At 34.3% G+C, this 15,629-nt stretch overlaps 1 protein-coding gene across 10 annotated transcripts in view; it reads right to left on the minus strand.

Moving 5' to 3' along the window:
- LOC123551935 (uncharacterized) overlaps positions 1-15,594 on the minus strand; it is a 98,882-nt gene extending 83,288 nt beyond the window's left edge. For 3 of the 10 annotated variants that reach the window (XM_053541493.1, XM_053541495.1, XM_053541492.1), the window contains exons 1-2: positions 15,547-15,590; positions 3,948-4,093 (exon numbers count right to left, since the gene is read on the minus strand). In XM_053541493.1, coding sequence (XP_053397468.1) covers positions 3,948-4,093; positions 15,547-15,559 — 159 coding nt within the window. In that variant the 5' untranslated portion in view covers positions 15,560-15,590. Of the gene's footprint in view, positions 1-3,947; positions 4,094-5,977; positions 6,258-10,654; positions 10,778-15,546 lie in introns of those variants that run through there. The other 7 variants (XM_053541490.1, XM_045341243.2, XM_053541499.1 and 4 more) reach the window with 5 other exon arrangements.
- Positions 15,595-15,629: the final 35 nt, after the last annotated feature.

Consider the following 15,629-nt stretch of genomic DNA (forward strand, 5'->3'; position numbering starts at 1 on the left):
TAGAATTGTTCTAAATGGAGACAGTGTGACAGAATTACAGTGGTGGATAACAAATGTGGTTAAAAAGAATGGTAAAAGAATTAGACCAAAGAAGGTAGACTATACATGTCAGTCGGATGCTTCTTTAATTGGTTGGTCTTGTTATGACCAAGATTCTGAACAATATGTGAATGGTCAATGGTCAAAAGATGAAAAACAAAATCATATAAACTATTTAGAACTTCTTGCCATTTTCTTTGGTATCAAGTCTTTATATAAGGATGTATGCGACTCGCATATTCGTTTCTATTCAGATAATGTGTCTGCGGTAGCATATATTAATGACATGGGAGGAATGAATTCTACTAGTCTTGATGAATTAGCACGGGAGATCTGGACATGGTGTTTGAATAGAAATATTTATTTATCTGCATCATATTTGAAGGGCTCGGAAAATTTCAAGGCAGATTTTTATTCTAGAAATTTTTCGGGATCATCTGAATGGATGTTGAAAAAAGATATTTTTCGACGAATATGTTCAGAATTTTTTACCCCAGATATAGATATGTTTGCCTCTAGAATTAATTTTCAGGTGGACAAATATGTTACTTTTTTCCCATCTCCAGGGAGTTTTCGTAATGATTGTTTTTCCTTTGTATGGACAGAATATGAACCATATTTGTTTCCGCCTTTTGCGTTAATAGGCAAAGTCATTAATAAATTGGTTCAGGATAAAGTTCAGAGAGCTATTTTGATCATACCTTTATGGAGATCTCAATTTTGGTTTCCTTTAGTAATAGATCATTTAATATCTGTTCCTGTTAGGTTACCAAGACACAGAGATATATTGATGCTTCCACAGGACGGGACTTTACACCCTTTTGGAAGGAAGATGACCATGGTCGCCGTGCAGTTATCTGCAGATGTTTACAAGAACAAGGTCTTAATGCAGAAGTTGCAGAAATTATCGTTACATCATGGAGAGAAGGTACATCCAAGCAATACGCGCTGGCTTGGAAACGATGGTTTCTTTGGTGTAAAGGGAAAGGTAAAAATTCCATTAAAACCACTGAAGCTACGGTAATGAATTATTTATATTCATTGTTTATGGATAAAAAATCCTACTCTGTGATTAACACTCATAAAGCTATGTTGTTACAGACATTAATGATCCTTGGAAATAAGTGGTGCTCAAATCAAACTTTAATAAGCCGGTTCATGAAAGGAATTTTTATTAAGAAACCACCTTTACCAAAGTACAAGTTTACATGGGATGTCACTGTAGTCTTGAAGTTCTTATCGGACTGGTTTCCTTTAGAAACACTAAGTTTAAAAAAGCTAAGTTTGAAATTGATATCGTTAATTGCGTTAGCAACTGCATCTAGAGCACAGACATTAGTCTCATTGGATTTGAACTACATGAAGGTCTATGATTCCTGTGTTATTTTTTATTTTCCAAATTTGTTAAAAACTTCCCAGATTGGAAAAAACAGTAATTATAGTTTAAAACTAGAACAGTATGAAGATGAAAGATTATGTGTTTTTTATACTTTGAAGTATTATATTAAGGTTACTAAAAGACTGAGACATGATTCTCAATTATTTGTTTCATATGTTACATATAATGCTGTCACATCTAGCACTTTAGCTAGGTGGCTTAAATGTGTTCTACACTTAGCGGGTATTGATGTGTCTATTTTTAAGGCACATTCCTTTAGGTCTGCATCTACATCTGCAGCCTTAAACAGTAATTGTTCTATCAAGAACATTCTTGATACGGCAGGTTGGAAATCGGATGAAAACTTTTTCAAGTTTTATCGTAGACAGGTGGTTGAAAAAGATGATATCTCTTTTATGAAAGCAGTGTTTAAGTGATAGCAGATGATGAGTATTTAACAAGGTTGAATTAACTGCCTTCTGGACAAAAAGAGGAATATGATATGTTCAGAGTATAGATTGAACATTTAATTACTATATTTAATACTATAATATTGTATAAATGACAGTGAATTCTTGGGTTTAAGTTAACCTGTATTGTAAGAAGTTGAATGAATTATATTATTTGCTTATAATGTAGTTTTCATATAATTTATGAAATTTTTTTGAAGTTAATAATTATATGGAAAAATTTATTATTGTTGATTTTCTTGAGGAGAGGTATTTTGTTGCCATTCTTTAAAGATGCAAATTTAAATATGCGAAAGCTGAAGGCTTTACGAAAAATAATGCCCTCTCATCCAATCTTTAGTGACGGATGAGGGTCATTATTTGAGTGAAGCCGGAGGCTAAGCATATGTAATTACCCTCCCTTGGTTATATATATTACAAAGTTTGATTTCTAACCACCGTCTTTTTTCTATCCCACCCTGATTACTATAAATATATGGCAACAAAATAGTTGCTTTGAATTATGACAAGTTTGGGGTTTACACACGCTTATATACGAGGTAACAGGTACCCGTTTCACGGTTTTTGAACAGCGATACACGGGCGTAGCAGTTTGAGAAACATGCAAATTTAAATATGCTTAGCCTCCGGCTTCACTCAAATAATGACCCTCATCCGTCACTAAAGATTGGATGAGAGGGCATTTTCCTGATATATGACAACCACTAGAGACAGCTTTCAGTCTCACCCTACTGCTTTGTTACTTGGTAGGCAATATCCAGCTATATCACAAAGATATTTTTAAGCACAGACTTTTTAAGTGGTAATAACTTCACCAAAATGCATTTCAACCAGAAAATGTCAACAGTAAGCCGCGGTACTGTCAGAGCATCCCTACAAAGTTTGGTTGGAATCCTAACAGTAGTTTCAGAGGAATACTATGTACAAATTGACAGGCAGATGCACACAACAAAATCAATAAATCTCCCAGATTTAGGAATATGGTCAGTAATTTGGTCCAAAATATGTGCATTGGTGTAGTCGAATGAAGTCTATAGTAAAAAGATCCTAGTTTTTCCATTTTTGTGCAATGTCATGTAGAATGGGTGCTGTAATCACACAATTCCACTGTAAGAATGCTTTCTGCAAGAAATGTCATATGTTTGTTTTCATCTTTATACTTCAATGATGGTAAGTTCTGCAAATCAAAACCAAAAGTAGGGGTTTATTGAGAGGACAAGAGAAAATATGTATCTTTTTTTGAGTAGCAGACCACCACTGACATTTCACATGGAACATTTCTATTTTCTTTCTATTCAATTTATGACAGAACTTTCAAGAAAAGTAGATGTTGGAACAAGAGCTGTAAGAGGACAGCAACACTCAACTGTTCAACAGCCTTGTCAATGGAATGAATATAAAGGCAAAAAGGAGCATAATTTTGTAAAAATGACAAACAGGTATATGGAACTTGCACTATGTATATCAGCCCATGACAGTGGACAAGTATGTGAAGTTTCAATCCATTGCAATTAGGTCTACCTATTCTTCAAATAATCAAGCCAATAATGCAAGATTTTGACCTTTTGCCAAAAATTACATGACAATGACCACAGGGTCTAAATTTAGCCCTGTAAATACATAGGGTGGCTTTAATTAAATGTCTGTACTTAAAATTTCTCGATGAAACTTGGTAATATGATTGGTATTTCATCTTTCTTGAAAATAAAGTTGAGAAAATTAAGAAATTTGATAAAAATATTTCTAAATAATATTTGAAGAGCCTTGCATTTTGAGTGTGACAGGTAATTTCTGAACTGAAAGTGGTCAGGTGGTTTAGAGCAGAAAAGGAGGCAGGGTAGGTTCAGAAGAATCAGTCGCTGTACAAACAATTGCTCCCTGTCATAATCAGAACAAAACTTGACGTAATAATAATAGAACTATCTAAGTGCATGTTCACTCATATGCCATCATTAAGCAAAATGTTGGGAGGAAGATATAACACTTCATTCCGATGCCCCCACACCATTCCTTGCTAACAAGTCAGACAACCCTGCCAAAATGACATTTGAATCACTCACTTGTTTAAGTTGAGGACACTGCTCTAGATTCTCTATACGCGTAATACTGTTCCTGTCAGCTATAAGGGCTGTGGGGCTCTCACCAACAGGGATCTCAAGCTTGGTAAGACCTCTGTCGGACAGGTCTAATAAAGTGCCCTCCATTTCTGAAAATAGATAGCAAAGAAATCTGCAACAGGCAAACAACTTCTTCTCACTCATCAGCAGTGTGGCAGCTTTCACACTCCTGAATCCTACATCAGGTTTACTAAAGAAATCAGCTACTGTAGTATTTCTTTGCAATTTTAACAACAATGGTAAACGGGCAATGAGGAGCTAAAAAATAGTTGTCAAGAACCATAGTTTCTTTAGAAAATCAACAGATTCATCTTGTTTTGTTTGTTTCTTCGACTGCACTTAAAGTACTTCATTTAGCAGTAAGTTTACCTAGCCGGTGTTTATGGACGCTGAACGAGTTGTACCAACTTCTGACAACTTCTCCACATTAAGTTTAATTTGAGCCATGCCATGGGAAAACCAACATAGTGGCTTTGCGACCAGCATGGATCCAGACCAGCCTGCGCATCCGCGCAGTATGGTCAGGATACATGTTGTTCGCTAACAGTTTCTCCAATTCCAATAGGCTTTGAAAGCGAACAGCATGGATCCTGACCAGACTGCGCAGATGCGCAGGCTGGTCTGGATCCATACTGGTCGCAAAGCCACTATGATGGTTTTCCCATGACGCGGCTCATTTTATAGAAAGCATTTAGAAATGATGGCAAAAAGCAGATTTATCAAGAACAACTATAAATCTTCCATTACTTGTTTATGCAAGATTTAATTTGGAAAAAACTGCACTTATTAATGTAACAATGGTACTTGAAGTATGGGGGAGTGAATTATCAATGGCCAATAAATCAAACCTATTGTTTCCAAATTTGGTAAATTATGCCTCTAAATCACAAACTTTTTGGCAATGACTGAAAGAAACGTTATTAATGAAGTCTTGTTCGGTATTTGGTGATAAAATATTTAAGTGTCGGAAGAATGAACAAAATGTTCAACAAAAATACAGCATTACATTCGGGGCATATCATGACTGGTAATAAGTTTTATTAACCGACATTTTCAATATATTTTAACAGTAAATTTTCTACATATATATTGTTGGTAATATTGTGTACTGCAGCACATTTAAAACGTTCTTCTTCAAAGTTCACAACATGCTTTTAAAAAACAAAAAATTAGTATTATTTTATAAATAATTATTTCTATCTACATATTCCTGGCAACATATTACGGAAGGAAGTTTTCATATAGTAATTTTACAGCAAATAGACAAGTGTATTTTTGTAAGATTTTTCAATGTAGTCATTTATCATTTTTATGCAGACAGCACAGCAGTAGCTTTATCCAGTTGCTAAATTCTTTACAAAACAGATATCATTATAATCTCTACAATAGTTATTAGTTAACAATCTCGGAATCAAACTTCAACCCTAACTTAATAAAATGTTTGAAAAATTAAATTTTAATGCTCATTTGACAAGAAAAGACATTAAAATATCAATATGGAACAGGAAAAAAGATTTGTTCTACATAATGAGATAAAAATATTTTGCCAACATTCAATGATTGTTATGTAATCTATATATATATTTTCCTTATTTAAATGCAGGGAGCAGTTACCACAGAAAGTCAAATTTCAGCACAATGATTATGACATTGTCTAAACTATGAAATCAGCTTTTTAATATGCATAATTACATGGTAGTGAAGCACAAATATTAAATTTTACAGTTACACTCTAAAGGGAAGTAATCAGAAACAATGGATGCAAAAAAAAACTTTCTACTTTGTTATCGAGTATTTTAAGCTTTTGCCGAATATTTCACAAAACAATCACCAACAATATGATTTAACAAGAAATTATATTAAATTATATAATAGTATATTTGATGTTCAAAAAATGTAGCAGCCACATAATACTCGAAGGCATAATGATGTCTTTAAACAAAAATAAAGAACTGAAGACAAAAATAACTTACGCGAGTTTCTTCGCTTGAGTTTCATTTTAATATCGCTGACTGTACGACTCATCAATGCATAAATTCCAAACTACTGGCAAATTCCATCAAACATTAATTATTCATTTACAGCTAGAAATTATATCATTAATCAATGCTTTCAACATGGCACTTCCCTGTCTGTTTTTTCAAAATTTCTCTGATTAATCTTACAAATACAGACATCTCAGTAACGGCAGCGATATAAGCTTTGGCAGACAAAAAAACAATATTTTAGAAGGTAACAAGGTTGACAAAATATTGCGTGCATCAAATGGACAGTATACCTGGCAGCATACCAACTCTTTATTTACAAACTTACTGGCAGCATGCCATTCAATGATCAATGCTACCTAAAAACATTTCAATCCTTTTCTTGTTTTAATAAGGATCGGCTACAAAATGGATTCTATACGTTGTTCAATATCTAGCAAATTAGTGTTAAAAGTACTATATTTTCTTACTGATGCATTTGTTCAAATTCTTGCCTTTGTACACCAGGGATCAGCCTAATTGAGCTACTTAAATTGTAAAAGTTCAAAGTTTTGCCAATCTAGTGCTATATATTCTATGTATATGGTAAGGGTTGTGAACTGTCAATCAGCAGCTGCTTCTCCGAGTGTGATCCAATATATTTTGCCTTATAACAGGTTAAGCAACTCTGCTTAAAATAGAGGGACTTTACCTAAATCTTGCAAAAAATTGAAATAGAGCAATAGTCCTCAATATTGCAAAAAATAAACGTTCATTTTTTAAACTACAAAGTATGGGATACAAAAACCTTACTCCTATGCAGTAAAATACAGCACAATTTAGAAGGAGCCGAACAACGATCCTATTGCTAAGAAATGAAGCCCTGTATCTTGAATAACATAACAATTCAGATACTTCATTGAAAAACCCTCCTTTCAAATACTCTTCAACTGAATAGAAAAGTGGTCCAAGCTCTTTCTTCAGTTCTTTTTTCAGGATATGTGTTCAAACCCCACATGGATCATTATTTTTAGCCTTCTGTCTTACTTTTTTTGAAATTTTAAAATTCATCCATCTCAAAAGCCAACTTATATGTGAATTTTAAAGGCACTGACCTCCACTCCCCAGATTTGGTTAAAAATAATCTTTCTTTCAAATTAAAGTTTGGTCATATTATGGTATGAACATTAGAATATGAGATTTTGTTTCTAAAATATTTTAAAAATTCCAAATCAAGAAAAAAAGATGACTGCATCGGGAATCAAACCTCTGTCCGATGCGGCAATAAAGACATTTTCCCGTCGTCGTAACCAATAGCGCTACAGCGGAATTAGTGAATTATTTATGACTTCAAAATGTAGATATTTATAATCAAGACAGTTTACCTGGAGTAAAGTGTTACAAACGCTTTTTGATTTTCATCGTAAAAAGTAGTAAAAACAGCAAATTCTCATGCGTTTCCGTAACATATAATTTGTCAGTAATTAAGTTTTAAAGCCTTCTTAAGAAATGTAGCATATATTTCCAGATATTTAAAAAAATTTTAAAAATTTGTTGTTGAATGATCTGGAGGCCAGTCCATTTAAATTGGATCAGGGAAGGGAGAGAGGGCATTGTATTATAAATCTTATTAGAGGGGTGAGGAGGTGGGCATAATTATGTGGGTGATACAAGTTTGGATCTAATCCAATAAATAATAAGAGACATAATGGAAGTGTATTAAAACTTTTATCTAAAATGCTAATTAAAATTGGGGGGCAATTCATGACTAGATGCCCACGGGCAACATGTTGAGCCTGCCCTTTTACCCATAACTGTGACCTTGACCTTTGAGATAGAGTCAGTCTCATTGAGTTAAACATTCATGCCAAATATAAACAAGATTGCTCCATGCATGTCAAAGTTATGGTCCGGACAAACAAATCCGGACGGACGCACACACATACACAGAACAGCCATTTGGACAACTATGTCTTCGAATCCGTATGCGGGCCCGACAAAAATCAGAAGCCAAAGTTAAGAAACTTGTGTCACATGATATCGGTGATGATTTAGAACAACTTTTGTAAGTATTCCTAAACCATAGCACTTGATCGAAAATTTAAGAGTTTGAAGAAAATCAGACTAATAGTGTAGATGGAGTTGGACACACAAAATTTTTCTCTATATTCTACATAGCAAAACTATCAAAGGGTCATAACTGTGGTAAAAATATTCACAGCAAAAGTTCCTTCCTTTATGGTCATCTACACACCAAGCTTGTTCACCTGTGAAAGTTTAAAGCAAATCAAGCTAGTAGTGTGGGAGGAGTGTGACACACAAGATTTCAGGACATACCGAATGATGTACGGATGGACGTATGGGCAGCAGCAAAACTATATGCCTCCCACATAAATGTGGGACATAATTAACTAGAATTTGGCATATTTATAAGTATTACAGAATTAGATAGTGATCTTTGAAATAAAATTTATGTATGACCATACTTTTGTTCTGTTAATTGGAAAAATGAAATCTTTCCTGTGTTTTAGGCTGTCAGCAAACACAACAGCAAACTGCTGCTTGTCTCCTAGTCAGTTCTGAACTCTATCATATCCATTTTCTGACAGATAATATATCATACTGTACCAATATGAATGCATCAATCGAATATTTAAACAAGATATTATTTCTGCAGAATTATTTTCTGCACTACAATGATAATCTGCAAACATAGCAGAAATCAAGTCACCACTTACACTGCAGTATGTTTTCTCCCAGTTCCGAAAACTTGATGAAAACAAGAGCTGTCTCCATAGGATGACACATGCCCCCGGTGGCACTTTGAATGAATAGTTATGGCCGATGTTAGAGTTTAGGACCTTTGACCTACGGACCTGGGTCTTGCGCACGACATGTTGTCTTACTGTGGTACACATTCATGCCCAATAATTTTAAAATCCATGCATGAATGACAAAGATATGGACCGGACACGCCCATCAATGCACTATCATGAACTATGACCTTTAACGTCTAAGTGTGACCTTGACCTTTCAGCTACGGACCTGGGTCTTGCGCGCGACATGTCTTCTTACTGTAGTACACATTCATGCCAAGTTATTTGAAAATCCATCCTATGGACCGGACACGAACGCACTATCATGAAAAATGACCTTTAATGTCTAAGTGTGACCTTGACCTTTGAGCTACGGACCTGGGTTTTGCGTGCGACACGTCGTCTTACTGTGGTACACATTCATGCCAAGTTATTTGAAAATCCATCCATCGATGACAAAGATATGGACCGGACACGAAAATTGCGGACAGACTGACAGACGGTTCAAAAACTATATGCCTCCCTTCGGGGGCATAAAAACACAACTTCTGATAAAACTAGCTTAAAGCTAACACTAGCTGATAATAGTTCATTAAATTCGCTAATCTCTAACGAAGAAAAATATTCTAATTTCAGTTGTTTCTCAATTGTAAAGGCTCTGGCCCCATACCCAGGTAGTACCCTAATTGTTTATGAATCAAGAATTCTTTTCCTATTCATATTCCTCTGATGTCTAAATCAATGCATCCCAACATTTATTTTAAACAAGAGCACCGCCTTGCGGGTGCTGACGCTCATCTGATTTTTTTTGTATAATAGAAATATTGTCCTACCCATGATTTTCTAAGTCTAAAAAGGGCCATCATTCTTGCAAAAAGCAGGATAGAGTTATGTTTCTTGATGTACAGTGTCCACTTATGATGGTGAAAAACTGTTGCAAGTTTTAAAGCAATAGCTTTGATAGTTTAAGAGAAAAGTATACTTAAACATAATACTCAACCAAGAAAATGATTTTCTAAGTCCAAAAGGGGCAATAATTATTGCAAAAAGCAGGATGGAGTTATGTTGCTTGCTGTACAGGGTCAGCTTATGATGGTGAACAAGTGTTGCAAGTTTCAAAGCAATAGCTTTGATAGTTTAAGAGAAAAAGTTCACCTAAACATAAAACTTAACCAAGAAATCTGATATTTTCTAAGTCCAAAAGGGGCCATAAATCTTGCAAAAAGCAGGATGGAGTTATGTTTCTTGCTGTACAGGGTCAGCTTATGATGGTGAACAAGTGTTGCAAGTTTTAAAGCAATAGCTTTGATAGTTTAGGATAAAAGCTGACCTAAACATAAAACTTAACCAAGAAAACTGATTTTCTAAGTCCAAAAGGGGCAATAATTCTTGCAAAAAGCAAGATGGAGTTATGTTTCTTGATGTACAGGGTCTGCTTATGATGGTAAACAAGTATTCCAAGTTTCAAAGCAATAGCTTTGATAGTTTAGGAGAAAAGTTGACCTAAACATAAAACTTAACCAAGAAATCCGATATTTTCTAAGTACAAAAGGGGCCATAAATCTTGCAAAAAGTAAGATGGAGTTATGTTTCTTGCTATACAGGGTCAGTTTATGATGGTGAACAAGTATTCCAAGTTTCAAAGCAATAGCTTTGATAGTTTAGGAGAAAAGCTGACCTAAACATAAAACTTAACCAGGCAACGCCGACGCAGACGCCGACGCCGACAACCGCTCAAGTGATGACAATAACTCATCATTTTTTTTCAAAAAATCAGATGAGCTAAAAAATAATTCTCAACATAATAGTTTTCATAGAGTTATAAAATAAAATAATAAAGGGAGACAAACGGCACAACAAAAATACTTACCGTTCACAGATTTATCTACTTCCATAACAATAAAATCCAGCTTTTGACTTCTAAGCAAGCACAATTTTTAAATGTTTATATATTTTAACGTCAGACATACCGGTACTGTTTTAGCCTATATGGTTCGGTATGAGGATTTATCAAACCAGGAAGAGAGATATCTGACCTTTGGCTGCACCCTTGGTCAATATCATTTTTCCTAGGTCAATAATCCTCATATAGACCTCACTTAAAGGCAATGATTGTATAATACATTTCCAGTCAATAAGGACATTGGATGCTCTGGCCGAGCCTTCTCTTAACCTTATACATAGTAAGCATGGCAGAAAAATTGTGTTTTTTATGACAGGGTTGGTATGTAGGTAGGTAGGTACTTTTTTTTGTTGATGCATTATTATCAAGTGCATTTTTTCTATTTGATGTAAAGACTTAAAGTATCAATATTTTCATGTTTCTTCTGAATAGTATTTGGGTTAATAATGTTCTAAACTGTATGCATTTTTATACCCTAAATCTATCTTTTTCTACTAAAAACATCCATTTTAAAACAGGGTTGCAAAATATTTGACAAAACTGCAATCTGATAAGTGACATTTGAAGGAAATATTCTTGTTTTCCCTTCTACTATCTATGCACAAAATCTGCCTATACCCAAAATACTTTATCACAAATATGAAAGCAGTTCTGTGGAAATCAGATGTGTAGTTTTAAGGCCAAACAAAAAAATAGTTGTTTGTAAACAAATATACCTCCATGATGGCCTGTCTGAGGCATACGCTGTGACCTTGACCTTTGACAATTAAACTAAAAGAAAATCTGGGGCCATCTACTGAATACAGGCAATTATACCATGACTCCAGATAATTTTTAGGCCAATGAGTATTTACTCTTTATTTCTTGAGAATGAGTAAAATGGTAAAATCTGAAATGGACTTGGAGTAATTTTACTCCTGTAAATTTCTGTTAATGAGAAAAACCTAGAAATCAGTTTTATAACATATTTATTGCATGTATATATTTGCTTGCAGTTAATTTGCAATTCAGCAGTCAAGTTTTTGCATTTTTGTTTCCCTTGGCTTATAGTCTTGCTTTGCATATGAAAGGGATCTCCGGAATCGATAATGATCCACGGATAGAACTTTATCCAAACCGCATGGGTTTTCTCACTTTCATTTTTTAAATTCTTTGAAAGTGACATTTTGTTTTTTCTCTACACTGGAGGTTGATCATTTTAACCGACACTGCTTTAAAATACACTACAGTACCGCACCTATATGTAAACGGAAATGCCTCAACAATGTGAATATTCATGAGGCTGCTAGGTGCATGCTCACACATTTGTTCTGTTGCATAAAGCATCAAGACAATTCAGTTTTTGTTTACACTGGTAAAAAGTCATTATGTGCATGCTTAAAAATTATCAGACATGTGTATATGCATTATTTCAATGAGTATTAATTTATGCTAATACACATCTTATCCTTAGAAGGTTAAGAGCCAAAGCTTTCTTTAATTACTGAGCTGAAATCATTTTCAGTTCAGGTCACTACAACCTTGACATTTGACTCCAACCAAAAACTGTGGCCATCTACTGACCACAGGCAAATATCAAATGAAGTTTGACAAATGTAGGCCAAAGCGTTCTTTAGTTGAGTGAAAACTGTTTTCAGTCTCAAGTCATTGTGACCTTGACTTTTGACCTACTGATCCCAAAAACAACAGTGATCATGTACTGATCACAGGCAATCATGTTTTACATAAAGTTTACAACTGTCGGCCAAGGCAATTTTCTAAGTATTGAGGGTACACTGTTTACAGTCTTAAGATCACTGTCACCTTGAATTTTGCCCTACTGACACCAAAAACAATAGCTAGTCCAAATGTTCACTGTGTATTGAATAGTTATGTAGTTGAAAGATTTTGTAAATGCGTCAGAAGGACACCAGAAATATATAGGAAAAATGCAACTAGTGTAAAACACAAGATGAATTTCAAGGTGGAATTAAAAAAAAACAATTCTGGCAAGCATGTTTATCTTGTCAAAAAAAGCTAGCTCAGGTAACTTGAGGTAAGTTTTACCTCTGTTGTGTGATTAGTATCTGTGTGTGGATGTACAAGGTTATGCAGGTGCATAGTAGTTTGGGCTCAGGGCAAGTGCTCCACATCCCAAATGTCTTTGAACTTGGTTTGAAACTTTGATTCAGTGTGTTCAATGAATTTAAAAGCTCACATGAGCTTATGTTGTACCTGTTAAGATATCTTGTAGACTTTAGATAGATTATATATAAATATCTTATAATAAGTGCAACACCTCTCACATCCATAACACAAACTTTGCAGAGTTCCTTAATAGTTAAGCTGAATGAACTCCATATATTCTTAAAGCACCATAAAATATAACAACAATGAGTCTAAGTATGGGAAGACTTTTTACATAAAATAACAGCAGACTTAGTTTTACCGAAGAGCTATAAAATAAATAGATCGGCAACTTAAAAGGCATACAGAGCAAATCTCGCCAACATCACATGGGAACTGAATTAGTCAAAATAATTCGACATTCAGATTGTTTTATATTTGTGACAAGATCTAAACGTCAAAACATTGAAGGACCAAAACAATGGAGGATAAATCACAGTACACGTTCGTGTAGTTATTGGTTTTATGGCTTGCGCATATTGGCGTACTGTACACGGTAAATGTTAATCGTGTACACAGTACATACATAGGTTTAAATCACCAGAAAATTCGTAATTTTGGATATTATTTGATAATTTCTACATAAATCAATGAGGAATTGAATACCCTTTCGATACATGTAAGTTTTATTTGAATTTATGGCAATTCGTGAAATAATCGGCATTTAAACCTATACCATGTAAAGCGTTGGCAGCAATGAAAATTTCATCGGTAGTTCAGGGCTCCAGATAATTTTTTTGGCCTATGAGTATTTACTCGCCATAATGTTTGTGAATGAGTAAAATGGTAAAATCTGAAATTGACTAGGAGTGATTTTACTCCTGAAAATTTGTAAATGTAAAAAATACAGGAATCAGTTTTATAATATATTTACTGGGTGTAACACCCATGAATTTGTTTGCAGTTCTGTTTTCATTCAGCATTCAAGAATTTGCTTCTTTTATCCCTTGGCTTGCTTTGACTTCACACTCACTACCGACTCCAATAGAATATTCAACATACCTTTAACTATGTTTTGGGGATCATTTTTGTTGGTTTAAAGAATGCATAGAGCATTTGTTCACTTTTTACATTCTTAGAAAGAGACATTTTTGTTGTTTATTCCGCACCGGAAGTTTGTATTTTAAATCGACACCGCTTTAAATACACCACCATACCATCAATATTAATTCCAAATTATTTGATTTACACACGTATTGAGTGTATATATAGTTTAACCTGGGGTTATAGATTACCATTCAATACATGTGTATGTTCAATGCTGACAATGCTCTGTTATATAAAGTATCCAGACGATTCAGATTTTGTTAATGCTAGTAAAAAGTCATTGCGTGGGTTTTTGTTATTTCATATGTTTTTTTACCCTTAAAAATTAACAGACATGCGTATATGCATTATTTCAATGCGTAATTTATGCTTATATGCACCTTATCTGGAGCCCTGGTAGTTGCTTCAACTATTTTGGTCTTTCGAGTGTTTGACGCGAGTGGGGATATTACCCATATTAAAAAATTATCTCAATATTTCCTAGGATCAAGTCAAATTAGTTGGACTAGGAACTGAATGATATTTCGTTTTACCGGTGTGTATGAAACAGACAGCAGAAAGATAAAAATTTGTGTTGTGAAAAACATTTTATCAGATCGTTTGTTTATAATGATAATGGTGTTTTTTTAATATTATTAGTAATTTCTGCATGAGGAAGGAATTAATTTATGATTGGATGTCTGAGAAATTAACAGTTGATGTTTGAAAATTGGACCCGATTCGGTTTATTACGTGCTGGCCGTATCACCAGTGATAAGTGTCTGTTGATTTGATCACAAGTGATCAAGTCAGCAAACGCTTCAGTAAGATAACGCCTTGACACGATCTTACGCGAGATTATCTCCTGTTGCTATTCTGTGCATTTTATACTTCTTTGGTTTAACCAAAGAGCTATAAAAATAAATAGATCGGCAACTTGAAAGGCATATAGAGCAAATCTCCCCAACATCCCGTGATAACTGAATGAGATCTCGTTTACCGGAAGTGTCGCTTTCTCCACACGCCATTTTGTATGGGAAAGTAATTATTCATCGGTAAATCAATTATCACCATATGACCACGCTTCTTTCAATGGCAAGAAACGTGTACTTTGTGTCTTAAGACTATTTCACATTAATCTTATGTTGTTTTAACTTTTAGAAGCTAACATGTATTTTAAATGTAGTTTTAAAGGTACAAACTGTAACTCCATGCTCGCCGATGTTTGTTTTTACTAAGATAACGCCGATTCACGCTCTGACACGAGATCACGCGAGATTACAGCCAGTTTCCATTCTGTTTATTTTATACTTCTTTTTGTTTAACGAGTGGTGTCAGTAAGATTTTCCTATTCCTAGGACTGTCAAATATTATACAATCTTGCCATTTTAAGGGACCATTCGGTTTGTAGTGACAATGTCGCATTTAGCATCATTAACATCTTTATTAATTTTAAACACAGGCTTAACTGCAACAGGAAAAGTTTACATTAGCAACCCATCAATTTTTCCATTCTGTATGGCTTTTCGCTATTAATTACAGCATGCAATATAATTCTCCTGTAAGAATATTAACGGATTAAATTCCTAGATGGTATAGAATTAGGTCAATTGTTCATAAACTGATTATAAACAATAAAAACATGTTCATTCTTGTTCAAAACAAACCTTTGTCCGCCATGTTCCCGCTTGGGAATTGCTTTTGTAACCAAAAATTTGATTGGTTGAAAATTAAAATAGGATAAAACAAT

The sequence above is a fragment of the Mercenaria mercenaria genome, chromosome 4 (genome assembly GCF_021730395.1).
Source record: "Mercenaria mercenaria strain notata chromosome 4, MADL_Memer_1, whole genome shotgun sequence".
NCBI classification, from domain to species: Eukaryota; Metazoa; Mollusca; class Bivalvia; order Venerida; family Veneridae; genus Mercenaria; species Mercenaria mercenaria.